The 27,674-nt window shown below is 35.2% G+C and overlaps 6 protein-coding genes across 9 annotated transcripts; 3 read left to right on the forward strand and 3 right to left on the reverse strand.

Annotated features, from left to right (window-relative positions):
• Positions 1-161: 161 nt before the first annotated feature.
• LOC113765252 (uncharacterized protein YwkD) lies at positions 162-3,321 on the reverse strand. The gene is made up of 4 exons (XM_027309366.1): positions 2,986-3,321; positions 2,688-2,915; positions 864-939; positions 162-592 (listed from the first exon to the last, which is right to left on the reverse strand). Exons 1-4 carry the CDS (start codon positions 3,073-3,075, stop codon positions 555-557), a joined length of 432 nt encoding a protein of 143 aa, XP_027165167.1. The 5' UTR covers positions 3,076-3,321; the 3' UTR covers positions 162-554.
• A 1,826-nt stretch (positions 3,322-5,147) lies between these two features.
• LOC113764991 (pre-rRNA-processing protein TSR2 homolog) lies at positions 5,148-6,261 on the forward strand. The gene is made up of 3 exons (XM_027309040.1): positions 5,148-5,346; positions 5,776-5,867; positions 6,121-6,261. Exons 1-3 carry the CDS (start codon positions 5,148-5,150, stop codon positions 6,259-6,261), a joined length of 432 nt encoding a protein of 143 aa, XP_027164841.1.
• Positions 6,262-9,141: 2,880 nt separating this feature from the next.
• On the forward strand, positions 9,142-13,156 carry LOC113765589. Of its 3 annotated transcripts, none has more exons than XM_027309816.1 (3): positions 9,142-9,338; positions 10,464-10,878; positions 11,937-13,156. In XM_027309816.1, the coding sequence occupies exons 2-3, from the start codon at positions 10,509-10,511 to the stop codon at positions 12,971-12,973; spliced, it is 1,407 nt and encodes a 468-aa protein (XP_027165617.1). In that variant the 5' UTR covers positions 9,142-9,338; positions 10,464-10,508; the 3' UTR covers positions 12,974-13,156. The 3 variants fall into 3 exon arrangements, with proteins under 3 accessions (XP_027165617.1, XP_027165619.1, XP_027165620.1); XM_027309818.1 differs by having other exon boundaries at positions 10,499-10,878; XM_027309819.1 differs by having other exon boundaries at positions 9,142-9,324.
• Positions 13,157-15,026: 1,870 nt separating this feature from the next.
• On the forward strand, positions 15,027-19,604 carry LOC113765378 (OBERON-like protein). 2 transcript variants are annotated; one of them, XM_027309532.1, is made up of 6 exons: positions 15,027-15,089; positions 15,301-15,360; positions 16,334-16,752; positions 17,321-17,868; positions 17,976-18,039; positions 18,911-19,604. In XM_027309532.1, exons 3-6 carry the CDS (start codon positions 16,374-16,376, stop codon positions 19,333-19,335), a joined length of 1,416 nt encoding a protein of 471 aa, XP_027165333.1. In that variant the 5' UTR covers positions 15,027-15,089; positions 15,301-15,360; positions 16,334-16,373; the 3' UTR covers positions 19,336-19,604. The 2 variants fall into 2 exon arrangements, with proteins under 2 accessions (XP_027165333.1, XP_027165334.1); XM_027309533.1 differs by adding an exon at positions 15,895-15,992 and having other exon boundaries at positions 15,051-15,360.
• Positions 19,605-20,054: 450 nt separating this feature from the next.
• On the reverse strand, positions 20,055-20,842 carry LOC113765536. Its single transcript, XM_027309754.1, has one exon. It carries the CDS (start codon positions 20,822-20,824, stop codon positions 20,333-20,335), a length of 492 nt encoding a protein of 163 aa, XP_027165555.1. The 5' UTR covers positions 20,825-20,842; the 3' UTR covers positions 20,055-20,332.
• Positions 20,843-22,267: 1,425 nt separating this feature from the next.
• Positions 22,268-26,127, reverse strand: LOC113765171. The gene is made up of 6 exons (XM_027309258.1): positions 26,009-26,127; positions 25,684-25,789; positions 24,693-24,737; positions 24,271-24,379; positions 23,258-23,498; positions 22,268-22,937 (listed from the first exon to the last, which is right to left on the reverse strand). Exons 1-6 carry the CDS (start codon positions 26,048-26,050, stop codon positions 22,743-22,745), a joined length of 738 nt encoding a protein of 245 aa, XP_027165059.1. The 5' UTR covers positions 26,051-26,127; the 3' UTR covers positions 22,268-22,742.
• Positions 26,128-27,674: the final 1,547 nt, after the last annotated feature.

Consider the following 27,674-nt stretch of genomic DNA (forward strand, 5'->3'; position numbering starts at 1 on the left):
AAAGAAGGGAAAATAAGGCAAACGGAATGCATAAATAGCACCTTCTTAGACGATGAAAACTTGCAAAATGGTCTCCAATTTAGGTTACATAATAGACTGTTTGGAGCAATTTATAGCGGAAAAGATTTTCGGAGCATCAATCTCTGTATGAAGTAGGCACATAATATTCCTGAAAAACCAATGTAATAGCATTCTAAATATAATATCAGCGTTCTGCCTGTATCGACTACAACTGGATGGTTATTCCATTACATATAATTCTCACAGGGCATTTGTGGATAGATATTTCACCAAGAAAGTAGTGCATCATCAACTGATGAAAACACAGAAGCCAAAGCACATACTACAACTGTTTGCCCTTTTGGATGACATCGTCCTATCGAATTCATAGATATATCCTCATGTTGCAATATCTATCTATCTAGCAAGGCCAGAAAGATAAGATAAGACCTAGGACTAACAATCTAAGCTTCAACTTCAAACCATGAGTATTCCAAGTTTTGTACATGCTGCATTATTATGTAGCCATGCCTCAAAGGGAAGCATTTGGTCCATCATTCTTCGCTTCGCCCAGCAACCTCTAACCCATTACCTGCAAAAGATTACATGTTTGAACCAAACTACCATAGTTATTCCTGAGCTTGGGATTGCAGATATTAACTAGAAGCAAAGTTCATAAAGGATCATTTGAACTGGTAGTGACATGCCAAAATGGTGATGATCTACATCTGCAGAAAATGCCGGATTGTGATATGAATTGTCCACTTCAAAGTTCTATTGTTATTTCTTTCCCTTCTATATTCCTTTCCCGGGAAATGTCCAGTTAATTGCTGATTTAACTAAACTGCCAACAGGAAACTTACCATCTGGATCAAAGAAGAATGCTTGTTTGGTCTTCCCATCTGGTTGAGTCCTGTGATGAATCTGGATCCCCTTCTCCTGCAAGGGACAACATATTTATCTTCACCATATAGAGATCAGGAAAGAACAAAAGAAAATTCCTTTCTTATTTGGGGGCGGGGTTGGTGCTGTTTGGTATCAGCAGAGGGTAACTGTTCCACGTTAAAAAAGTTTATAGTGAACTACACAATGTTTTTCTTTTGGAAACTGTTTCAAATAATCTAAATGATGCAGCAGATGCAAATTCTTTATCTGTAAAGTGGAAGTTTCTGTTTGCTCAACCCTTCTCGCAAACTGGGAACTTAAACTACAATGATTTCTAAGCTGACATATTCTTTGAAACATACCATATGAACCTCTGCCACAACAATTAGACAAGTTGGAATATTCAATATCCAGACTACTCAGTGCTAAGATTTCGAAAATGTGAATAATGCTTAATTGCATTACTTAATTACTGGAAGTCATACAAACACTTTCTCAAACAACAATTTGACTTTTCTGAGATATCAAGACCAATCTTGATCTCATGCACACCATATACATTCAACTACTGCATCAGATGCAAAATTCTAAAATGAGAATAATGAGAGTTATATAACCCCAGGCATCACATCAAGTAGCGGAGGAGCACAGAAGAGTGTAAAAACTGAGAACGCTACTGTTGCCATTAAAAAAAAAAAAGAAGAAAACTTGGCTATCTAAATCCATGTTAGATTGAATGTTTCAGATAAAGATTTGAAGAACCGACCTTGGCTCTTCAATTATCTTGAAAAGGCACATTATCAGGCTAGTCAGCTAACTTAATAGTCATTATGGGTCATGTCCTTGTTTCTCAATAGAGAAGAATGAACAGATATACCACAGGTGCTTTTTCTTTACAAATTTTCAATAGCAATATCCAATTTGCATTCTACCTTACAGCCCAACTTACCTTCTACTAAATGGTACCTAAAGTATGCCAGATTTAAAGTTGCCAGTCCTCAAGAAATCAGTTTATTCAGCAATTCACAACTACTTATTCGTACAAGAGATAATTTGTGCAACAATTAGAGGTTAAAATTTCACCAACCAACATGAGAATCAAATCTGCAATAGTTTCTGTACAATAAGACAGCAAGGTTTTGGCATTATTAATGCCGTCAAATTGAATTCTGAAATCTCATGTACGAACAACAAACGAAAGTTGATGCAAGAAGAGTTAAAAATCCAATGGACTCAGAGGATGAAAAATTCGTCATTTCATTCTTCTCAGTGTAAGTAAATTCTGAATGCTACTGCTATTGTTTTTCTTATCAAGCGGCTATCTTGAGTTCCATCTTTTAGGCCCATACGTTTTCAGGTTCTAATTTCTTGTCTATTGCAGGGCCTCTGGAAGGCAGTGATCACAGGATTCCCTCCGACGTATCCAACCAAAAAAGACTTCTTCTTTCATTGCTGTCTGCTTAATACGGTCTTGACACTAGAGTCAATTTTGGAACAGCAACTTCTCTGCTTAATAAGAATCAGAAGTCAGATATTGACTTCTGTACACTAAGACAGAGACTTCTGTACTCTTGTATTCTTTTAACTTTAAGAGCAACAAAGAAGATCTCTGATCCAAACATCTACTTGAGTAGTTTGGAACCACAATAAACAAAGCTACAATTTTTTTTTTTAAGTTTCAATTTAAAACACAGCATTCATTTCATCAAAATAACCCGTCCATTCAAACCCACAAAATATCAGACTTAAAAAATAATAAAAAAAAAAAATAAACGCAGTACACAGCAAATATATACTCCAACCTTGACGGCCTGAACAAAGGAGTCGAAATTGGAGACAGAGAAGCAGATATGATGACCCCTGGGGAGATTCTTGGGGTCAGCCACTGCAGAGGTGGAACTCCATGGACCTTCAGGGAGCTTTGTGGTAGGGTCCCTCTCAATTAGATGAAGGTAAAAGGATGGTTCCAACTTCAACCATATTACATCGAACTCAAACCTTGGACTTTCTACCCGCTGAAAACCAAATACCTGCAACCAACCCACAGGCTGAATTCCCCATTTTCATCCAATCTTTACATAATTGTCAAGGCATACAAACCTCTATATAGAATTGAGCCAAGCGTTGGATATCTGAGGATTCCCTAGAGACATGATTGAGGGATACTCCCTTAGCCGCCGCAGCTGCCATCTATACCTTTTTCAATAATGGTTCTGGCTCTTTTTCTTTTCTTTTTTCTCAGATTAGCAATGGAATGAGTTGTGGGAAAATTCGGTTTCCTTGGTGTTTGCTTGTGGTGTCTACGTGGAGTTTGGCGAGTAAAGAAGATTAAAGAGTTACGTGAATGTCTTGTTCCTTTTGGTATTGGAGAGACCGGAGCCGGGAGGACGGGGGAAATGGCCACCAAATACTAGTAGTCCGGTGCCAGTAGTCTATCAAAAGAGCTTCAAAAATTTTATCAATCGCCATATGAATTGCTAAATTCTTGTACCATTTTTTTTTTACTTATTATCACTTTAATTCCTTAAACTATCTCACTACTATCAGTTTAACTCTTAACGTTATATTTTAGTCGTTTCACCCCATAAATAATTCAACTCAACACGTTAAAAATATTCGGACAAAAGTACCCTTTTGTTAGATAGCATTACTACATTGTTATTATCATTTTATTCCTTTAAATTACAGTAATACAATCACTTTGATCCTGATATTATTTTCTAAACATTTTACCTCATCATTAATCTAACCAATATAGTAAAAAAATTTTAAAAGTATTTACCATTTATTATATATAATTAAAAATAAAAAGTTAGAATGGTTATTCTTCCTGTTGTTTTCACTTTAAGAGATCCAAATACATAAAAATAAAAAGGATTTTCTCAAATTTTTTTTTCACACTTATTAATACTAGAAAATGAAATAGGAGAGACGGAGATACAAAATTAGATTTTACAAAGAAAAAAATAAATAAGAATCTAACATTATCATATTACTTTAAGGTTATTGGGATTAGAATTGGAATTAGGTGATAAATATAAAAATAAAATAATTTTAGAATAATAAAAATATTTCATTCTTTTTTATTTCTACTTTTTTAAAAAAACAATTGAGTCGAATCGAGATTAAGTATCACTGTATTCAAACTTGACTCAGACATGTAAAAGGATACTCAAACTCGAGTAGATAGCATTATTAGAGCTCGAACTTGATGAATTGCTCATAGAATTCAAGCTTGACTCACATGAGGGTCGAGTTACTGCGAGTTTCATCGAGATTGAATCGGGAAAATTTGGATATTTTTAAAAGACATTATTGCCCTTCAAAAAATTTCATATGACTTGAAAATTTTCATAAATTCAACTACTCTTGTGAGTACAAGGGTAATTTCATAATAATATTATATTAAAGAATTAAAATTAAAAGCTTGATAAGGCCCAATGAACTTTCAAATTTTACTATTGGAAATTCGAACTCGATTTGCAAAATCTATCGAGCTACTCGAACCCGATCAACCCGAGTTCAAATCGAGTTTTTGACCAAGTTGCTCGCAAGCAGTTCGGTTTGATTACAACCATAATTGTGTCAATGGCATCAGCCTGACTAATACAAAATTCTTCAAATTTAGATAAGTGCACAATTTAAGAACTAGATGTTTCAGACAGTTTAATTAGCCACATTAATCCCTAAGCTCTGTGTAAGAATAATAAAATACTGCACTATAATAAACGCAAACTCAATATAGATGGAACAAATTCAAATGTAGCAAGAATCTTTTGTTTTTTCATTCCTCAGTTGAGATATTTTTAATACTTTGACATGTGTCATTTTCTATGATTATTGAATCATTTTAAATTTTTAATAAATTTGTTGATGTTATGTAATAGTCATTGTTTGCTAAATTCAAACTCCAAGACGTAAATTTAAATGTCTAAATCCTTACATTATTTTAAAATTTTAAATTATTTTTTATTATTTATAAATCCGTGCATTGCATGTAACATAATGCTAGTAAACTAGCTATAGAAATCCTTGTGTTTTTTTTTTCTCTTTTATTCTTTTTAATTAAAAAGGGCATCTCACAAATAATTGCCAAGCTTTCCCGAGTTTCGCTGAAAGGTCTATACCGATCCCGATTTCGCACCATCCTTCACCTTAAAACTATGGCATTGTCATCAATGCCTAACAATCCTCTCTGTCTCTGGGCATTGTGATTTCTTCCAGCGAAGAGAGGGAGGAGGAGATTTAATATTAGGTTCATAATGGCTGGATCCTGTCAACATCTAAAACCTGATGAATCTCCCTCTCCTTTTAGTCCCTTCCATGAAGGAATATCAATGTTGTTATCAAGATGGACAGCCCTACAAATGGCCGTCCAAAACCAATGGGGTGGCCGTGATTCTTTCATGAAATCTCAGCAACTAGCCTATGAAATTAACTCTTGGTTTTCTCAACCTAAAGGTACCGAATGCGAATCCTTTCATCTTGAATTTGATAGCGCCGAAGAATCCAATTATATGTCGAGTCAAGTTTCGTCATTACACCAGAGTCTCATTGGCCATACAGCAAACTGTATACGTTTGTACCTCTAACTAATGATCTTAATCTATGAACCAGTTGTGCGGCCTGAGACTGTATGGTTTAACCGTGCAATTGGCATGATGCAATGTTTTACAAGATCGAATGATAGAAAAGTATAATTTAAGACCCGAGCATGAAGCATGCAATTTAAATTTACAAGAGTCGAGACGAGTAATGTGGTGTCTCAAGACCATTTAAGTCAGCCATCGCTCCATTTTTTTTTTTTTTTTTTTGGGTTTTTGCTTCTATAACAGGAATTTTTGGTTTAGCAGAGGGCCTTACTTCTCGTAAATTGTTATATAAATACAGTATCTCTTCATATAGAAGACTTAGAGAGTCTGTTGCACGAGAGATTACTCCTTTCTTTCAACACAGAGATTGAGGATGGCAGTATTGAGGAGGTACTAATCTTAATTAGCTGCTTAAAATGTTCATAAAGATTATGAAGTTTCGTCTGTTTCAGCTGTATATGCCCATAAGTTTCATATGTGAGACAACAGGATTCCATCAGTAGCAGTAGAGCATGCAGGGCCCCTGCGCTGCATCTAGAAAAGTCACCATTTCATAATTCATGAGAGGTCCAGACAATTACTGCGTTCCTGCTCCTGCTTCCCTGTTTAATGTACTGATCTGTGCTACTTTACGTCCAATCAGATTGCAGAACAATTGATGACAATGCATGAAGAATCTTTGCATGGGAATCGGAGATTGAGCGTGGAGTCAAATCAACACTTGTTGGAATCTGCTCAAGATGCTCCTTCAAAGAGGACTGGTGCGCATTCGCTAGCCACCTGATTAATGTACGTCTCTTTTTTTTTTTCTTCTCGTTGAAAAACTTTTTTTAAGATAAAGTCTTTATTAAATTTTAGATGATCATGTAAAATATAAAATTAAATTAATATAAATAATTTTTTAAAAAAATTAAATGATAAGTAAGACGAAGTGAGTACTCATTGATCCGACCCTATTTCAGTGAATATCCGCTAAAATGCGAGGTAAGTAAGAGTTAGAAAATGATTAACCTGCAAAGTGCAGGTCTGATCAACCAAATAGTGGACGAGGCATATCCGACCCGTGCCCACCCTTAAAAGGTATTTACAATCGGAGCAAAAGCTGATTAATGTATACACATTTAAATTCCTCGGAAGTTCAACATGTAGCTAAAACTGTACATATACTCTGGGGAGATGTAAAATTCAATTAACTATGAAAGCGAACTATTCAAGAAACCTTGAGACTTGCACCAACATAAATGCCTTATTTCAGATTTCGTGCGCATCAATGTTGTTCACCGAGCTTTGTTAAACTTCCTAGATTCACGTATCTGACTCAATTGTAGCTTAATTAATGTAGTTTCTCATCTTCCTACAAAAAAAAAAAAGAAGAAGAAAACATAAAATTAGATTTAGTTTCACTACCACCTATCCAGCAATATTGTACATTGGCGTAGGCATGAACAAGTACATGCACATATTGTGCACAATATCTCATACCTAAAAAAGAAGCAACACCAATACGGAACGTTATTCCCTTGAGGTGCCTCTTGGTAGAGAATGACAATGACCATATAGGCAAAGACAAGGCAGCAAGGTATATCAGCAGGCAACAATGGTGAATTTTATTTGGAGAGCAATCCTATAAATCTATGTCATGGTTGACGGGAGGATCACCTTCGAGCTACACAAGGCCAGTGATGATGAAAATTTTCTTTGGTGTTCGCTACAAAATTTCTACACACTTAACATAATGCTTTCACTAGAGAATCTACAGAAGAGAAAAAAAAAAAAGTTAGTAAGTTTTTCTTCAGTTGGTAGTAATTTTCTTGTGGTGCTTGTTTTTCGTTAACAACTGCAGGGTTGGAATAAGATGCATAAGAGCATAATGGCCATTTCGACCTTGTAGAACTGCATGCTTGGAGCTGATGTTTTCACGTATCCTACTCAACAAAGGGATGGCCCGAACGTCCAGGCCTTTTCGTAGCATGCATCTTCATCTTGCCGAACCCAAAAGGCTCATTCACTATCTTATCATTGCGTATGTAACACCATTGATTCCGGCATGGATGAAACTCCGGTTGTGCAATTAACTTGGAATGCTCCTCAGTTTTGTATCAATTTCAAAATAATAATAATAATAATAATAATAATAATAATAAAAGGTGAGGATAGCTGTGCAATTTAATCAATGACCAAAAAGGAAGAAAAAAATATAGCCGTTCAATTTAAACAATGCAAAAACGAAAAAATAAAGGTGAGTATACATATGCAATTCAAACATCCAAAGAAAAAAAAAGAAAGAAGAGAATGTGTCTCTGCAATTTAAACCGTAGAATTCTTTTTTTTTTCTTGCCATTAACAATTTACCAAATTTGCACATTTGAATACTAGTGATGGAAGTAGATAGAATTCAGAACTCTTAAAAATGTCAAAAATACTTAAATAACGCTAAAAATATCGTATAGAAAATCAATGATCATAACGTTATAACGCTTTCATATGATGTAAAAGCTCAATGGTTATAACGTATGTACGTTACGATTATACCATGTGAATTGCCCTAAGCAGTTCAAAAGTGTAAACGATAGTAAAAACTTTGCTCATATACTATGCAAGAGCATGAGTGGACTTTTACCATGTATAGTTCCGAAACTTCAATGCTTGAGCTCCCCGTAGATGTGATAAGGTTACAATGCGTTAAAATCACCAATCTTATTTCTTGGAGGTGTGATTGTATCTGGTCTAAATACGGCTGCATACCAGTTGAGCAGCTCGACTCAAAACTCGATGTAAACTCGGTCAACATCGAGTTGGAGTTGAATTTGAACTAATTAAATCGAACTCGAATTCAAAGATACTTAACTCGTGAGCCAGTTTGATTATGTGTATCAGTGTATATATATATATGTGTGTGTATGTATATATATACATAATTTTAGTAGTGAAATTAATATAAATCCCTAATATTTTATTATTTATTAAGAAAAATTATTATTTTATTTATTTTTTTAAGCTCGGGTTTAAACGCAACTCGATTCGAATTTGAGTCGATATCGAGTTCAAACTTTACATTGAGAGTTCGTCGAACTCGAACTTGATAAAATTAAGTTAAAACAGAGATCGATAGGTCAAAACTCAACTTGACTCGATTCATTTGTAGCACTACATCCAAAGTTTACATTGATAAATAAAATGACATTTTTTTTGCAGAAGAGGAAAACAAATCCCTACAATAACTTGCAGGTGCATAATAATACGAAAATATAGCTGCCATTTCAAATAGGAGTTGACATGCCTCATATCCGGTGCTTTTTTCCTTACTTTTTAAAAAATATGAAATAAAGAAAAGCTATTATATCAAATTTTTCGTGCATATATATAGCCAAGTAATTTAATATATATGAAATAAAAAGGTAATTAGAAAGATAGTCAAGTAATTGAATGTATATGAAATAAAAAGGTAATTAGAAAGATAAAATGTGTATGCAAGGAAAAAAATGATTTCAAATAATAACAACGTATCAACAATTTTGATTCACCCTATTCCCCAACAAAGGCTGAAAACTAGGAGGGGTGAAATAGTCATTTTATTTCCTACCAGTTGTCACGGAATGCTTCCAATAATCTGGACACGAGTATAGAGAAAGCCAGTCTGAAGAAGATCACCGTTCAACGCCACTTAAACACTCACATGCAGTAACAGAGCATAGCTGAGCCTAAAGGCTAAAGGCCTCTTAAGTTGCAATCTTGGTAGTGGTAACCATCAGAAGATGCTTTCAAAGACCCCTTAACATTTGGAGCTGAACCATTTACCAATTTTCTCCTATCTTTGTCAATTATCTCTCTGATCAGACACTCACTTGTAGGTGTTCTGCCGTAAGTATTATTTTGATCTTTGTTCACATTTCTTGGCTTGATCAGCGTGACATGCAAATGGTCTTAAATTGAATGCAATTTTCTTGATTTTCTGTTAGAATTCCTGCATTTTAACAACGTCCCTTATTTTGGTTTTATATGTGGATATACATACGGTTTGGGGGATTGCTTGGGGTGGGGAATGAGAGACATAATCAAACCGTTTCTTTTGAGTGGTGGGATTGTTTTACAAGAAATTATAGATAGATGCATGTTGTTAATGAAAAAATCAGTTGTATTTGGGGTAATATTTTTCATCTAGTGTGAGAGTCAACATTCTCATCTCTGTTTTAGCTTTTTTCCTAGTTACTTTTTTTTTGGGGTTTTCTTTTCATGCTTTAGTCGATCCATTTGGTTTGCTACTTCAGCAACCAAAAATGATCGGATCTGGAGTTTTCACTTCTCATTCTGCAAATATGTTGTAACAAGCCCCTTTTTGCATCCACTTTGACTCAAGTGTTTAGTTTTTGCACCATCATAGGACAAAAACATGTTTCTTGATAATTGGTGTAGGGACTCTACTTTGTACAAAGGCGTGCAAGTATCACTTAGTGATCAGTATAATCTTTGTATTCCATCTGTTGGGAGTGGCTCCTAATACATGTAGGCAGTTGCATGCTTATCAGAATCTTTGTCCATTTGAGTATTATGAGTGGTGGGATGTATGGTATAGTATAGCGTACAAGTTTCACTTGGTTTAGGACAGAATGTTTAGCTTTTCGGTTATGCTCTACAGTAGGCTTGTTAGCTAAATTTTTTAATTCAGTTAGAATTTGAAACTTATGCAAGAAATGTGGATATTTGGCATTAAATTCATGTGTTTCTTCCAGTAAAATATTTGATTTACACGTCATAACTATCAATCAATTAACACGACTGACTCATAGTTGAGCTCATGAATCCATTGGAAAAAACATTGTGCTACGGAACATGACATATTCTAATGCAAGAGCTTGAAAATCGAAAATGCAGCCAAAAGGAGACTTGTTGAACTTTTATTAGCTAGAATAGATGTGGAATAAGATCTAGTCGTTTTTGTACCTGCTTACTTTTCTTAATTCTATCCCGTTATTAATTGTGCACCAGAGACATTGAATTCCATTGAGCTTGACTTTTGCAAGGTGAGGAAACATGAAGACTGATGTTTCCAAGGCAGGTCATGACTGCAGACCCTTGAAAAGAAAATCAGAAGTTCTTACTAGTCCAGTTCCACCTGGAGCGTCGGGCAAAGGTTTGCCATATGCTCCAGTTGATTGGCCAAATGTTGGTGATATTTGGGGTTGGAGAGTTGGAACCAGAGTTAGGGTGGCAGGATTCTACAATGATCGGTTCTTGTATGCTCCTCAGAGGCTCCAAAAGAAGCCTACTAGAAAACTACTATTCCAGAGCAAGCCATCTGTTTTACGTTATCTAAAATCACAATTCCCTGAAGCTGACATTGAAGAATTTTTTGCATCATTCACTTGGGATGTTCCAGCAGAAGCTCATTCTTCAAAACTAAGTAAGCAATTTGCCATTGTTAATGTGCAGAGATTTTTTGAACGTTGCGTGTTGACATTGCTTTGTGGACTGTATTCTATGTTTCGTTATTTTTTTCCAATATAATCTTCATGGATTGAGGACAGTTGATAATGAGTATATAAAAGTTACTTGGACTTTGGTTTATTAGCTCTGAACCAATATACGTAGTATGTTTTGGTGATATTGTGGTTAATCTGTAGCAGTTCATTACCAAAAGATGGTGGTTCTATGTCTTTCTTAAGTTACAAGTTGGGTATATTTCATTATAGTCTCAGTAGACATCAATTGGCTTCTGAAACCTGAAATCTTTGTACATTATTACATTGTTGTTAGAGACCTCTTCTTCTGTTCCATTTGGTTGTATGATCACACTCTGTTAAACATTGTACTTCTCTCCTTTGAACATAGCTAATAGGCACATGCTTTCTACCTTAAAGTTATGCTTTAGTTGAATTGATTTGCTGTCGTCTAATTTAATAGACTTTTGATCTTCAAACCCTTTTCTTGTCTATGCAAAACTATGTACCCATTTCTCCTCAAGGATATCTGCTTAAACTTTTACATGATTCAGACCTTCTATCTTCTGCCAAATTCTTCTTGAAAATATACGACTGCGTGAGCACTCTTTCAAAAAATCTTGGCACCTCACCTTGTTAGACGTATGGAATTGATTGAATGTATCATGATGTACCCATCCAATTCCTCATTCTATCAGACTTTATTTCACCATGATTTCTGAACCCTGCAAATCAAATTAGCATCAGAACCAAGGGAAATTTATAAGCAATTCATAAAACATTTGTCTACCATCCAAATAATAGCACTCATAAGCAATTCATAAAACATTTGTCTGCCATCATAACAGTAGTAACAGCTTTGTGTTGCGGGTTTGTGACCTTCATTAGCTCTCAACGGGAATTCTGTAAGTTGTACAAGTTATTGCTCAAAGTTCTTTTCTGCAACAAAGTTAAAATTCCCTTTCTTCCTGCAAGGTGTTTTGCTTATGGACTTGTCAGGATAATCTTTGCTTTCTTGCAGGCAAATGCAGTCCTAGTCCCCAATCACGCCCTTTGAAAAAAGAATCGGGTAAATTGGTAAAAGTTGTTGAAGTCTCTAATAAAAAACAAAAAGCTGCAGTAAAGAAACCAAGCCAGAAATCTGCTAGGCGGTGCGGTAAAGAGCTCATGGTAGATGTGCCTGCAGTAGAAGAACAAACACTTGCTAGTGGTCCAACAACCAAGATTTCGGGACGTAGCCAAGTCTCTGACAGTCATGCTATTGTGTCTCCACATGATAGTGCATGCCACTCTCCGATTGACCTCAAACCACAGGGTTTGAAATCCCTTGACGAATCTCAGCCCGGATTGATTCCTGAGGACTTTGATTATTTCCTGAATTCCCTTGATGAAATCCTCTTCCTGCCTATCACTAGAGCCGAAATTTCTGACCCTGCTGCTTCTTCGCACAAAGAAGGCATGACTCAAATCCGATCAAAACTTTCTTCTCTTCTTGCCATGGGTTTTGCTAGCTTAGCTGACTCCAACAAGCTTACTGAACTCATTGCCCTGGCGTCTAAGCTAAAAAACGATCCAACACTGAGTCCTAGAGAAATTTCCATGCTAAAGTTGATTGAAGAAATTCCAATGGCCAGCAACATCTTCCTAGAGGCTAAGAAGTTACCAGGACAAGCTGAAAAGTTCTTTGCTGACCTTGATGCCAATATGGCTACTGTTGCTTCACTCAGGAATGAATACAGCGTAGCAAAGCAGCAACTAGAAATTTATCAGGCGGACGAAGCATCTGCCTTGTTAACTCTAATGGAAATTGATGAACAAATTGCTGCTTTGCAATCACGTCGGGCAGAGATCACTCAAAATGTAAAGCTGACCAACAAAAAGATCGTTCAATACTCCTCCAGTCAAAAAAAAGTCATGGAGTGTCTCCCAAAGATTGTCCACGATGTTCAGGTAGCCAATTCTGAAAAGCAAGAATGGGAGCTTAGAAAGAAGAGATCAGCTGAGCAAGAGGCTGAGATTCTAGCTAAATTTGCACCACTTGATGGGTTTTCATTTTGATCAGAATCTGCATTACCTCTTAGTATGGGACCTTCTAGTTTCTAGTGCTTGGACTATGTCACAACTACTCATTCTGTATTTTACTAATTGTGAAGGCGAACTTTATTTTGTATTCAAGGTGATATGCAGATTGGTTGCTAAATGCTAACTAGTTCTTGGTATCCCCTCGCTGACTGGATTTTGATGCAGTGATTCATCGGTAGATACTTTTGTTTGGAATAGTTTTCGTAATATAACTTGACCTTTAAAAACTTGAGCTGGGATGCGTATTCCGGTGCTTTTTGTCATTTTTGGATTGATTTTTCTGATAAGCTACCTTAAAAGCCGATTAAATCACTTACCAACCGGTTTTTTTTTTGGTTTTAAACCTTTATCTCTTCTCACACCCTTTCCACCACCTGTAGATTTTTGGTTCTGACTCTTCGCTTGGAGAGTCCTTTAACCAAGCTGAGTTGTAATTCGTATGATTAATACAATAAAGAAGATGTAAAGAGATCATTTACAAACGGGAGATATCATCGTTTACAGATGGAAAGAGTAAAATTTACTCACAAGCAATATTAGATTAGTATATAGTAACGAATTAATTTTTATGCAACGTCAATGAAATTTTAACTAACAAATAGGTCCAGATGCATATCACATAATCTAAATTTAAATTTAAAATTTACTTTTTTTTGCACATACGACATGCATTTACACTTACTACTAATTACATATAACCTTTTAAAATACTTTATAAAATTGTTCTTAACTAACCAAACCAAGTTGGGCTACTTATTGTGAGATTGATTTATCATAATGTTATTATTCTTATTTTATTTAGTGCAATAAGGGTTTATTTGAACATTATTGTTGTCGAGTTGGATTTGATTTCTTCTTTTGTTCTTGAGCTTAATTAAGTTTTTATCTCAACATTAGAAAAGCTATAAAAGAAATAACTATAAAAAAATACAAATCTGAAATCTTTTGGGTTGTATCAATTTTTATCAACTTAAGTTAGCTTGATTATGAATCAGCCTCTTAACTTATGGAGCTTGGGTTTTTCTTTTCTTTATTTTTTCTGAATTGTTCGGATAGGTTGTTATTTGAATAAAATATTATTTTATTGCATCATAAGCACATTTTTCCAACTACTTTTTCATTTCACATAGTATATCATATCACAAAAAGTGCTACAATACTCTTTTTCAAAATATTAATCCAATAATCTCCTATCCAAACATACCGAGTTGAGTTATTCTAGAAACTTATTAATACCCGATAACAATCCATGTTACCACCATTTTCCTTAGATTTTTGAATTATGCTCTTCTTTATGAGATTTGATTGATATTATCTAATAGTTATCTGTTAATTTAATTTAAATGTCTAAATTTGTACATTTTTTAAATGTATCCATTTATGCAAAATATTTTGAAGATTCAGTAGTGTGAAAATGCTTACTCTGATTAAAAAGAATCACAAATTTTTATTAGCTTATTTCTTTTTTTATTATTATTTTTAACTTATTTCACATCCGCAAAATGTAAAGGATGATTGGTGCAATTTTTTCTATTTCAACATATAATTGCGCCTTAGAGTTATACAATAGACTATTATTTTATTGGTAATGGATCAAATTCTCCTTAATACCCTCAAGGCTTTCTCAAGTTTCGTGGGAATTGATTGTTCATCTCTTCAAGGTATTCTCATAAAAATTTTAGGATTTTTATTATAGTATTTTATCTTTGAACACAACTTGTATATAGGCCTTTGTTAGGGTTGATATATAATAGATGATCTATTGTTATTTCGTTGATATTGAATCAAATTCTTTTGAGTATCCTTAAGGCCTTTTGAATTTTGTGTTGAGATTTTACAAGGAAAAGATAGTTGTCTCTCTTGAAATTTTACGGAAAAAAAAAAGAAAAAGATCAGCATCTCTTGAAATTTTAATGAAATTATGATGTTTTATTTAAAAGGAAAAAACCAAGGGCACTGTTAGAATTTCAGATAACAAGCTTGGACAAAGCTGATTAATCAAAAGTTGCCGACTTGCCGTTACGAAATTCAGAGTCAACAGAGTGATGGGGTTTTTGGGGTTTCTCTGAATCAGATACAGCTCAACCCCACCGTAAAATCCTTACTCCCGCATTTTTCTGTTTTTCCGTACATACACAATACTTGCAATCTTCCATAATTATATCTCGCCAGTACAATTGTTCTTTTATCAAGCTCTGAAATTTTTTTAATCATCATTTTCATTAATTGATCAATTAATTCTCCAAATCTTCCATTCCCTTTTTTTTTTAACAAAAACATTCTTGTTTTTTGGGTTCAATTAGGTGAGCTCCCTGTTTTCAATCAAATTCAGCTTCTCACCAGATAATGCGTATTTCGTTCAGGTATTAACTCATACGACTGTGTGTATTAGCGTGTGTTCGTGTACATTGATATCTATACACGCAGAAAAGTACTTGTACATTTGTTCAATTGAAAATGTTATTTATTTTGAATGATTTCGGAATTTGCATTGCTCTGAAAATCTGTGTTTTTTTTTTTTTGGCATTTCTTGGTAATTTTTTTTGTAATTTTATAGATTTCATTTCTGTTATCGTTTGACTTCTAGTAAACGTGAATCATAAATTAATACGGATTTTTTTTTCGAGTATTTTATGGTACTTGTTTAGAGAAAATTAAACTTCACAAACGAATGGATAAATATAAAAATTATAGTTTATCAAAATTTGTGATTTTTCAATAGTGAGGAGCTGAATCACTGACTCTTTGACAGAAGAATGGTCGAAATATTAATGGGACTGTGTTAGTTGCTTTTCTTAAAGTTGATCGGTGAAATTTTTGTTTTTTTACTGGGGTTTGAATTTGATGCTCTTTTTGGTTCAACTTTAAACTTGAAATTCTGCTGCGAAATGGTTAAGAGTTTCGAAAACATTCTGGGATAGAAGTTCAATGGATGTGATGATGGCCAGAACAGTGTGACTTGGACATGGAGTCATTTTGATTGAAGGATGCAGAGGTATATCACGCTAAGATGAGTTGAGTGAACTTTTTAGGTCCCTATCAATAGCGTTGAGTTTGAGCTTAGACTTTGTGAATTTGATTGCCGTTGAGTTGAGCTTGAACTTCGCTCTTCTGAATCAACTGCAGCCCTGGTTGGCATAGTTGAATGAAGTCTTTATTAGGTTATTGTTGGCCCTGATATCTCATTATGTTCATTTGTTTAATTGCTGATTCAAGATTCTCGAAGATTTTCTTTTGCTTTGTTTTAGCTAAATGACCTTATGGCAACAATTTTCTAAGTTGTGAGATGAATGTCTATAGTAACCGTTGTAGTGGATTTTTCTGCCTTATATGCAGCTAGATATCCCAACTAAGTCAGTGGGCGAAAAAACAAGATATGGAGATTGACAGTCCAGATGCCAGTAGTGGAAGCATATCTGGGACACGTGAAGAAAATGGGTTTCACCTTAATCGTGTTTCTGTAGGTGATTATGGTGAGGGGTTGCCTTATGCTCCCATTGACTGGCCTAAGCCTGGGGATAACTGGAGCTGGAGAGTGGGGAAAAGGATTGCATCATCTGGCCACTTCTTGGATAGATACCTTTATCCTCCTAAACACCTTCAGGATCCTCATCGTAAAAAAGTTGGCTTAGCAAGCAAGCAATCAGTTGAGCAGTTTATCCGGGCAAAATTCCCAGATGCTGATGTTAATGCATTTTTTGCCTCATTTAGTTGGAAGATCCCTTCAAAGCAGCTACGCCTTTTTGGAATGACAGGTTTGCGTCAGAATTTATCTACTGTAATCGTCTGTGAGCAATATAATTTCATATGATTTATGAGAACATGAACGGTATTGTTAGCAAGTATATGCAAATTTCTGTACATGAACTCATATCAATTTCTTATGCATGATTAAACTTCAACAAGTTTTAAGGTCAATCATATGGATCTTAGATTCTTCCACTCTTATATGCATTTTGATTAGTTGAAATGAAGCTGATGGATATTAGAAGCTCAGCATCTAACAGGATCTTAACTTAAAATTCTGGTCATCTTAAGCCTTTGAGGCTTGCAAATTAATTAGAAAGGATACTGGGAACTGGCAAGGGCTCAGGGTTCATCTTCTTTTCTGGTTGATCAACTGATTGAGACTTGTCTTTTCTTCTTTCTTGAGGACATTCAGATTGAATTCTTTCATAGCAAAAAATTTCTTTAGTCAGAAGACTGAATTTTTCACTTTGCAAATCCTTGTTCATTTGAATTTTGATCTTTCTACTTGGCTGCACTACACTGTTTTCAGCTTCCCATGCTATTCTTCAATTTGATAGCTCAACTTTGGTGTAGATGATAAGGAGGAGAATCCACCCTCTGTGGAGGCAGAAGAAACGTCAGCCTCTGATTCCCCAATGGCAGATCTGACTTGCAAGGCTGGTAACAAAACATGTACCAGTTTAGGAGCAGTTGGGAGTGCTTCAGGAGTCATGCTTTGTGATATTTGCTGCAGTGAACCTGGTTTCTGCCGAGATTGTTGTTGTATTCTTTGTTGTAAGACCGTAAGTTCATCTTATGGTGGGTATAGTTATATTAGGTGCCAAGCATTACTAAATGGTTCTGCTTGTGGTCATGTTGCCCATTTAAACTGTGGTCTCCGGGCTTATATGGCTGGTACAGTTGGGGGGACTATTGGTTTGGATGCAGAGTACTATTGCAGGCGCTGTGATTCAAGGTCGGATCTTGTTTCACATGTCAGAAAACTTCTAAAGACCTGTGAATCTATCAACTCTCGGGATGACATTGAAATGATTCTGAGTGTTGGCATATCTATTCTGCGTGACTCTCAGAGAGCTAGTGCGAAACAGTTGTTGGATCAGATCTCATTGGCAATGTCAAAGGTATAGCTCAGTAACTATTTTGATCTAGGAAATATATTTAGTCAAGCAATATCTATTGTTTCTACAGCTTCAAGACAGCATCATGACCAGTCTTTTGTAAACATCAGCTCAGAAAGGGTGCAGACCTTGAAGATGTCTGGAAGAAGGAAGAAATAGTTGAAGTTACAGAAGGTAACTTCTATTGCAATTTGGTTTTTAACATTATATTCAGATGAATTAAAGCTCTCAACTTTTGCTTTTGTGAAGATGCTCTTTCAGGAACTTTAGAGTAGTTTTTGAGAGACATCACATGAAGAGAGGCATATGTGCAGGGAATTAGTAGTCAATTTTGTGATGACAGAGTCTTCTTTGATGGATAAATTGCACCATGTAGGAAATTTTTTAGCTTGGATCTGACAACATTAAAGATTAGGCAAATAGAGAAAAGTCATAACTTGTACATGTGGGGAGTTTAAATGAAAGAGATAGTTTGAGCATTTAATCATCTGCATTCAGACTCAATATCATGAATAAACTTTTCTATTGAGTGCATGATCCTCCCTGGACCATCAGACTGTGTTAATGAAAGAAATCTGTGAATGTTAATTCCTGCTAACTACGATTGTAGCAATTGTCAGTTAAGCGAGCCTTATGTATTTGTTGGGTGAAGCTCTAATTCTGTACAGACTTCTTGCACTGTAGCTTTTCCACAGCAAGCCTACAGATGGATACTGTAGTTTACTGACTGTCTCAAAGAATACATCCATACAACTGCATCATCATCTTGACAAATGCATTAGTTGATTAAGTTTTTGGCTGGGCCCCATCTGTTGTATATGACTGGCCTTATGAGTGTTATGAGGCTATCATTCATTTTTTGAAGATAACCTGAGTTCTTGTTCCTTCACTGGTCAAAAGTATTTGACCTTCTTAAGGGACAACAAAAGTCTTAAATGCAGACAGTCCTTGCTCTAAATTCTTTCTGCATCTTATTCTATGATAATTTGATTCAGTTTTGCATTCAAGGCCTTGGCATTCACTAGTTTCTGTGGATCTCATACAGAGAATGGAGCTTTGGAACTTGAGAATCACGAGGATCCTCCTGCAAACAGATTCCTACAGCCACTATTATCTTCGAAGTTTGATCATCGAGTGGAAACTCTGGTACTGGAGGACGAAATCGATCAGATTCTAATGGCATTAAAGAAGTCGCAGGAGTCTGAATACAGACTTGCAGAGGAAGCCCTTTCTGTCCAGAAGAACTGCATTCAAGATTTGTATCAACAGCTTGACCATGAGAGATCCACACTTTCACAGCGTGCGCCCTCTCCTGATGCAGATGCCGTACTTGATTCCTTCCTTAGCAAGGTGGACCATTTGAAACAAGAGATAACGAAATTCAAGGACATGAAAGAAGTGGCAAAGGGATTTGGAAGAACTCCCAAACATATTCTCAAGGATCACTTTAACTTGGAAACTGAAAATTGAGCGATTTAAGCTGCTCGTCGTGTGTCTATACAACTCTGTGTAGAAGCCTTGTACCAAAATTTTGTGTGTAGTTTGTACAAGGATTTTGTTGCCCCGTCTCTCTAGTTGGCATGAGTTTCTGTTGTTTCTAGGAGAATATTTTCTTATCAAGTGAACATGCAATGGCTATATCCATGTCCACCAGAAAGACAATAGCGAAGGGTAATCAATGTCAACAACAACGATATCCTTATCATCGTGTTAATGACATTGTCTTTCTTTGGTTTTCAGTTCAGCGGTGCTCTGTTTCATTGCAGGTACAAATATGAAAAGGCCTGCAAATTGTTGTTGGGATATTTACAAAATTTTTCATCTTCTGTGTGTAAATCCTGGATTTCTGGTTTCATCAACCTAAAGGGTTGTTAGGCATGGAGCTGTGATCAATTTAGCTGAACCTTAGGGTGATCAGACCTCAATCAGAATCTAGCTTGCCCAAAGCTTCCAAATTTTGCACTTAGAGAGCATTGTTCTATGGCTAAATTGGGAGGCAACAAAAACCATTTGTTTGGTTACTGGAAAATTGATGTGTAGAAGAGAGCATCATCAAGAGGAGGAGAAACATCAGATGAGTATAGATAAACATCCTAGTCTTTTGTCCTTGAATCACCTTGTCAACCAACACATAAAACGTAAATCTATCCAACAATCGTAGGAGTATCTACTTTATAGTAAAGATAGCAAAAGCAAATCATTAACAGAGGATTCCATACAAATTTTCCAGCCGAATTCATAGCCATTCAACCGTCTACTGAAACTCTGGCAATACAAAAGCAAAATAGACATTAAACTGTATGTTTTCCTGATCAAGTACATCAGAAATAACACAAATTAAATAGCAGGCACATTAGATTCAGAACACAAACATGCGTCAATGCATTGGCAATATAAACATTTGCATTTCATGCAAACCCTTATGTTTACCATCTCATCATCCTTTCTTGAATGTTTAAGCTTTAATTCACTGAACAAGAACCAGCCGGCTGTCACCGAGCCACACGTCCCTTCCATCACCAAACTCTCGAGAATTGCCTTTAGGCACCGTGATAATAAGTTCTCCATCGACAAACACCGCAGAAGCCAAGGCCGGCTGAGCTGACCGCGGAAGCCTAAAACGCCATGTATCTATGTTCAATTTGTCCAGCAACAAGTCCAGATCTCCTTCGTCCTTCCTCACCACAATCTTGGTAACCCCAGGGTGAATCTCAACGGCGTGAGCCCTGACTTCATTAGCAACATCCTCGCCATCGATCTCAACTTTTGCGATGAAGCGAATGGTTTCATGACTATCTTCAACATCAACATCAGCATCAGACCCAAAGGGCAATTCTAGGACCTTGCCAAAGACATGAGGAAGTTTCCTGAGTTTCTTGAGGGCATGTCCATTGACTGAAGAATCAAAAGCATCCCTCATGTTCATGTTTCTCTTGCTGCACAAAGGATGAATTCTCATGGAGGTGGAGATTTGTAGGGAGATAAATGGATAAAAAGAATCGAATAATATTAAAGTGGAAAAGATTTTTTTATAAGATTAAGATTCTTGGTGTGGCAAAAAGGTTGAACCACAGACAATATAAATGGTTTTAAATGAAGGCATCTTCTCTTAAGATTACATGAAATTAACTGCTTTACGTATAATCTTTTTGGTATGACCTATCAAAGACGACGCATTTTTGCTGAAGAATTTTCTCAAAAGTTAATATATTGTCCTATAGGTCATGCATGCATGTAGACCATGGATATCTATCAACATGCATATAAACCTTTGAGATGTGTACATCTGCCATTATCTCTTTCATTAGGGACTTTTGTATATACATTTAAAATGATGGACAGAAAAGAGAGTTCCGGAAATTAAGATGGCATCAGAACCTAGTTAAGCCAAATGTACAGGTATGACTTGGTTTTGTGCCTTATATATAGTATTTTAAGTAGGATATGTATAAGGACAATTTTTTCTTTCATGATCGAATATAGAGGCTAGAGATTAAAGACGGGCTGATAGAAAGTTGTACGGGGCGAAATTTCAATCTACTTTCTCGGGTGCTTTTAGAGATTACCAGTAATATATATTTTTCCAAGATATAAAATCTTTAATATATTAAATTTTTGTGTAAAATTTTGATTGTTAGCATAATATAAAGGGTAAAAAACAAAAAAAATTCTCTGTGGTAAACCTAATACACAGAAAAGCTCTCTATGGTTTCAAAATATACAATACGACACGTCATGTTTTGAACTAAATTATAAAGGTGACAGAATCTGTTAAAACTTAACGGAAATGACTTATTGGAATCTAAAAAAAAAAATTTATACCTAATTTTTATCAAATATACCTATTCCACCCCTTAACCCTCAATTCTCTCTATTTAGAGAATAAAACAAATGATTTTTTTGAGCTGTCTTTTGCTTAATTATATCAGGGCATTTTGGTCATTTCGTCTATTTCCGTTAAGTTTAACGAATTCCGTCACCTTTACAATTTAGTTCAAAATATGAGGAGTCGTATTGTATATTTTGAAACCAAGGCGGGCTTTTCTGTGTAATAGGTTTACCAGGAGGGACTCTTTTATTTTTTACCCTAATATAAACTAAGAAAATGAACAAAAATTAAGCAATTGGTAGCTGTACAAAATGTTTATTGTGTACAAAGCCATTAAAAATTTATTGTGCATTCTATAGTTATAAAAATTTTGAAGAGGGAAGATTATCATATTTAAGCTAAGTTCTTGGTAAAATATTGCATGATTGAAATGCAATGACTCGAATTAAAAGACACAAGGGTAATTTAGACATACACTCTTACATTCTATTATTGCCAAGACTCATCATACTTTTTATACAGTAATGATGACGATAATATGATATTTATGATAATCTTGAGCATGATTTCGACTTGTCAAAAGCTAAAGTTCTTTTTTATCATGTACAAAAGATTTTTGTAATCATGGATGCTTACAACCATTCAATTGATAAATTATACTAGTAGCAGACAGAAGACGAGAGTACTTATTTGACTGTTACAGTACATAAACCGTATTTCCCCAAGGAAAAAAAAAAACAAAACAAAAGAATTCACGAAGAAATCCTACTATTCCAAAAGAACCTTCATGCATACAACTGTATCGTTCCTGAAAGGACAAGACTGTGAAGAAGCTGGCTGACACAGCTTGTTCATAACTTAGCGTGAAACAACTTACCATCGTAGTAGAATTGGTTCATGAATCAGCTTTAAGTAATCATATAAGCTATGTAGCCTATATTAATAAGCATTTAACCATGAAAGGCCATTCCCTGCTTCAGCCAGACCGAAATGAGTCTCGTAATGGTAATGGCTTGGATGTCGCCCCAGTCTAAAACAGTTTATGAACTCAGGCCTCAGAAGCCTCTTGCTGATGCTTCCGATGTCTACGATGAAATCGCTTGTTGCCATGAGCATGTCTTTTGGAGACCGCTTTGGATCTACCAGCATTAGATCTATTAGTAGGCTGAATCTCATTTACCTCTGCCGGAATCCCGAAAATGCAATCAAATGGGTTCTCCACAGCATCACCAGCAGCATTCATCTAAAATCATAAACAACCAAGATCAAAGGAACCAAAATCTACACATAAATTAACAGGCAATTGAAATAACAAGGAAGCATTCTGTCCCATTCTCAACACGATAAAGTGCAGCACAGCCTATTACCAAGTGAATTATCCAGTACTACTTTGGATATTAAGGTGGAAGAAGAATTGTAGAAATGGTGATACAATGCAGAAACTCAAAAATTTTCCCAAGCATAGAAAGTATTAAGAGACCTGTAGCTATTTCTGTATTTTCCTCGAAGGATTTCAATTCTCAAATTTCCTAGACTGAAAATTAAATTTAAACTTAAACTTACTTGAGCTTGGTTTGGTTCCGGATCACTATTCTCTGAAATAGTCCTCTTTTGATCAGATTTCTCACTGTTCGAAGCATGCTCATCAGTCACCAGAGGATAAGCTGCATTTTCTCCAAAGGAGTTTCGGAAACGCCATCTTAATCTTGGTCTGTCTGATGAATCATCATAAACCTCTTCTGAGTAAAAATGCTTGGAGATACGTTGCATTATGGTTGGGTCATCCTGATACTTTTGCAACATTCTGCCATGAGGAAAAAATTAAACCACATAAGACATTTCAAAAGCAGATATACGGTCAAAAGACTAGAACAGCTCACATCAGATAAAGACACCAACAGTAAATCCAACACATAAGTAGCAGAATAAACCAGTTTCTGGATTCACCTAAATACAAAAGAAAACAAAAGATCTACCAATCAATCTGTCATCTGTTTGTGACCATGAAAAGTAGCGGTAGCATCATATAACAACTCTTGTTTTTCTTCTTATGTCACAGGTCATCATAATAGCATGCATTAATGTAATCAATTTACTTGTGTTTTATCTACTTTAACCTCTCGCATCTATCCTTTGTCTCCTATCCCTGAAAAGTTAACGAACTTTTGCTCGAAAGGAGCAATTAATCAGCCATCACATGCATGAGAAGTCTGTCACTTGAACGGCATTGCCAATCCAACCATGGTCTAACTTCCTACTTGTGTGTACTCCTGTATCCTTGTAGCACTTCTGATGGATTAATCAGCGAAAATAACAGTCACACATGTTTGAATCCTGCTCATTATTGTCTTATCACGTTTGGACAACAGGTGAAGGAATCTAACGGAACCGCATATTTTCTTTATGGCATTGCTTGACATTAAGACTCCAGAAATTCCTGAACTAACTAAACAAAAATGTAAATATCACTATCATGATTTTAGTTTAGGAGGACAATGTAACTAGACATTCATGCACAAACTCACTTCATTTAATATCAAAAAACTTTGCACTAGATCAAAAGACTAGGAACCTACAGAACTCCCAATTCTTTCTGCATCCGAGTCCCATCCAGAGAAAGAATGTAGTTAAGAGACGAATCTAGAGATCTACGAAAAGTCCGCATTCCAACAACAAAAGAACCTCCTGCAAAATTCAGGGACAATATATTCAACATATCCCAGATATCTCAATCTCAGTATTCCCAGATGATTTTAAGAATTGCAGATCTATAGGTGCAATCAGGAAAAGATAAGTTTAAGACATATCTATACATCTGCCAAGGTACTTGCTTATCGAAGTCTTCCAAGATTATATCCCCTAGCTAAAACTAGTGTTGAAGAATTCGTAGATTCCATAGGCATATATGCATTTCAATGCATCAACTTATAAATTTAGTGTTCACACTCGCACAGCAAACCCAACACCCACAGAGAGAGAGAGAGAGAGAGAGAGAGACCTGCTGTCAGGAAAACGCGGTGTACATTATGAAGCTTCATACTGGCTGAAAGAAAGAAAGCAAAATTCAATCAATTAACCAGTCTATGGAACAGCGAGATGACAAGGCACTAGTAATAGTTTGAACAATAACACATGTAGAGAGATTCACACAAGACACAAAAAATACACGATCTCTCATGGGCTTAAGTCTAAATTATATAGCTTTTAAGACATTAAGGAACATTATTTTTGGAGATCAATTTGAAATTATTCAATGGCAAGGGTAGTTACAAAGGAGTGCCAGCAGTTGATACTGATATGCAATTTTCCTACAGTAAGCAAACATCTTAGATTTTGAGAAGCAATGCACCATCATCGACTTGGTAATCCCACACTATTTTTTTTATTATGTTCGAAAGTAAATTCTCCACTTTTGAAGGAAAAGCATCTATAACAGCTTGCTGATCCCAATAACATAAGACTTATGTGGGCATGAGAACTCTATTCAAGATCAACGCAACAAAACCACCAAGAAAGCTTATATGGTTAAATTTATGCATGAGCAGACCAAAACATCCACTTCCTACCCCATCATCCCATCTTTATGACTACCATTCTTAAATATCTTTAAGCTTCAATGGTCCTAACTAATGAAATTAGCCCTCTAATTATAGACTGAAAAATCAATACATCATACCCCCCACCCCCACCCCAAAAAAAAAACTACATGACATTGAACAAATGACCATAACTGCAACAGTGGAAACTTTAGTCCAGTCCTTCCCCTTTCACATAGGACAAAATACAAATCCATTTATATAGTCTCGTTGTACAAGAATAAACCTGGTAAGATTGGTACTAATTCTTGAAAAAAATTGATCTTTATAGTTCATCGCACAAGAAATACGGGAAACCCCCAGAAAAATTTAAATAAAAGCCCAATATACATATAAGAAGTTCAATTCAAAAAATGGAAAAGAAGATTGGAATAGGATAACCAAAATTCCTACCAAACCAACTCACAGCAGCAGCACCCGTAGCACCAAGAGTGAACGCTCTGAGAGCGTTTGACTTGCATTGCATCAGTATATTTGCTTCTTGACTAGTGATTTTCTCCTGCCAATTGAACCATATCCCAATTTTAAAAACATAAGTTTAGTTCAAACCCATCTTTTCATTAAAAAGGGTCTCAAGGAAATCATGCGTATAACAAATTAATAACCCATCATTGGAATTCACTAAATAAACAACATAAGGAAAAATCACATATTTCTTGCTGTAATTTCGTAAGACTGATTCTGCAATCGAAATGCAAATAGTCTATACCAGTATTACCTTTCTGAGAACGTTTTCAAGTTCGAAAAGTGCTTCTCCCATCTTGACGTTTCCGATGTTCCCACGGAAAGCTTTGAGAGTCGAATGGGCAATTCAAGGAATCACATTTCTGGTTTTAGTATTTCTCGCGCTCTATATATTTTTGTGATTTTTTCCTTTTGAGTAAATTTTTATAGCAGTTAAGGACAAGGGAAAATTGCACACAACGTCCTTCACATTTCATTAAAAATAATTTACATACCTCATATTTAAAATATTAATTTTACGTGTGATTACATTAGTAAGTCAGCCTAATATAGTTTAGACCTGTATTATTTTTGGTGTGAAATCACGCGTGACCTATGCTTTATCAATTTTAGACATGCCAAAATGTCAAATTATGGAACCTAACTAAAGCTCGAGAAAAGAAAAACTAGATGGGGTAAATCGAAATATTTCAAATGACTTCTATGTTATTTTCCATCATTCCATTATTTTGAAGAAAAATATAAACAAATCCATAGGCAATTGGATAAGAAACTATTTAGAATAATACCGTAACACTTTTTTTTTCTGATTTGGTGTGTGTGAGATAAAAAAGATGGTTAAAAATAGGATTAATGGCAAAATGCACCCTCAACTATCTTTGGATTGCAATTTGCACCTTAAAATATAAATTATAGCATTATAATCTCTTAATCTATTAATTAGAAATCAGCCAAGAAAAAAAATTCTCATGGCATTTTTGCCCCAATATGAGCAAATAAAAAACCTTAAATCATCCATCTATTCTTCTCCCATTCTTTCCCCTCTCTTCTCTCAGCAACAACTCCAATCCGTTTTAATTCCCTATTCCTAGCTCTCTCACTCTTGCTTAATACACCAAAAAGTCATGAGCGTTTTTCAAACTCCCTCACTTGCTGATTTTTTTTTTTGTTCTCAAGCTGTATTTTCCTTGTTCTCAAGCTAAACCAATGAATCAATCAAAATTTCTCTATAACCAATCGCCACCGTTTTTCTTATTCTTGTGTTCTTGGGGTTTATCACTCTGGCTTGTTTTGGATTCTCTAATTTGGTTAGTTTGCAATGACTTTTGTTGGTGTATGATCATGTTGAGGGTTAGTTGTATTCTATGATTGTTGATAAGGAATCTAAGCTGGAATTGTGATGGATATTAGTTTTGAAATGGTGTAAAAAAAAAAAAAAGAGATGAAAATAATGCATAGATGAATGTGCTAAAAATGCATAGATGAATGTAGTTTAATGCAATAATTTAAAGTTTGGGGTGGAAGTTACAAACCGGTAACAGAGATTGCATTTTGCAATTAATCATTAGAAATATTAAAAAGTGGTTGAAAAAATATGTTGATAATGCAAGCAAGATAATATTTGAAAAAAAAAAAATGGTGTTACCAAACACACTGATTACTGAACTGCGTATTCTTCAATGGGAGAGAAGAAATTACCTTTTTGTGGATTAATTAATATTCACTTCACCTTATTAGGCACAAACCATACGAACCTTTAATGCAAAATTTCTTGCCCATTAATTTCATTCAGTTGTATAAGCGATAATTGATGTCTCATCCATGTGATTTTTCCTCCTTGTTCATTTTTTCATGTAGACCAAAAAACAAAAAAAAATCAATAACACTTTACATACAAAGTTTTGTATAAAGAAAAAAGA

Source organism: Coffea eugenioides, chromosome 3 (genome assembly GCF_003713205.1).
Source record: "Coffea eugenioides isolate CCC68of chromosome 3, Ceug_1.0, whole genome shotgun sequence".
Taxonomy (NCBI): domain Eukaryota; kingdom Viridiplantae; phylum Streptophyta; class Magnoliopsida; order Gentianales; family Rubiaceae; genus Coffea; species Coffea eugenioides.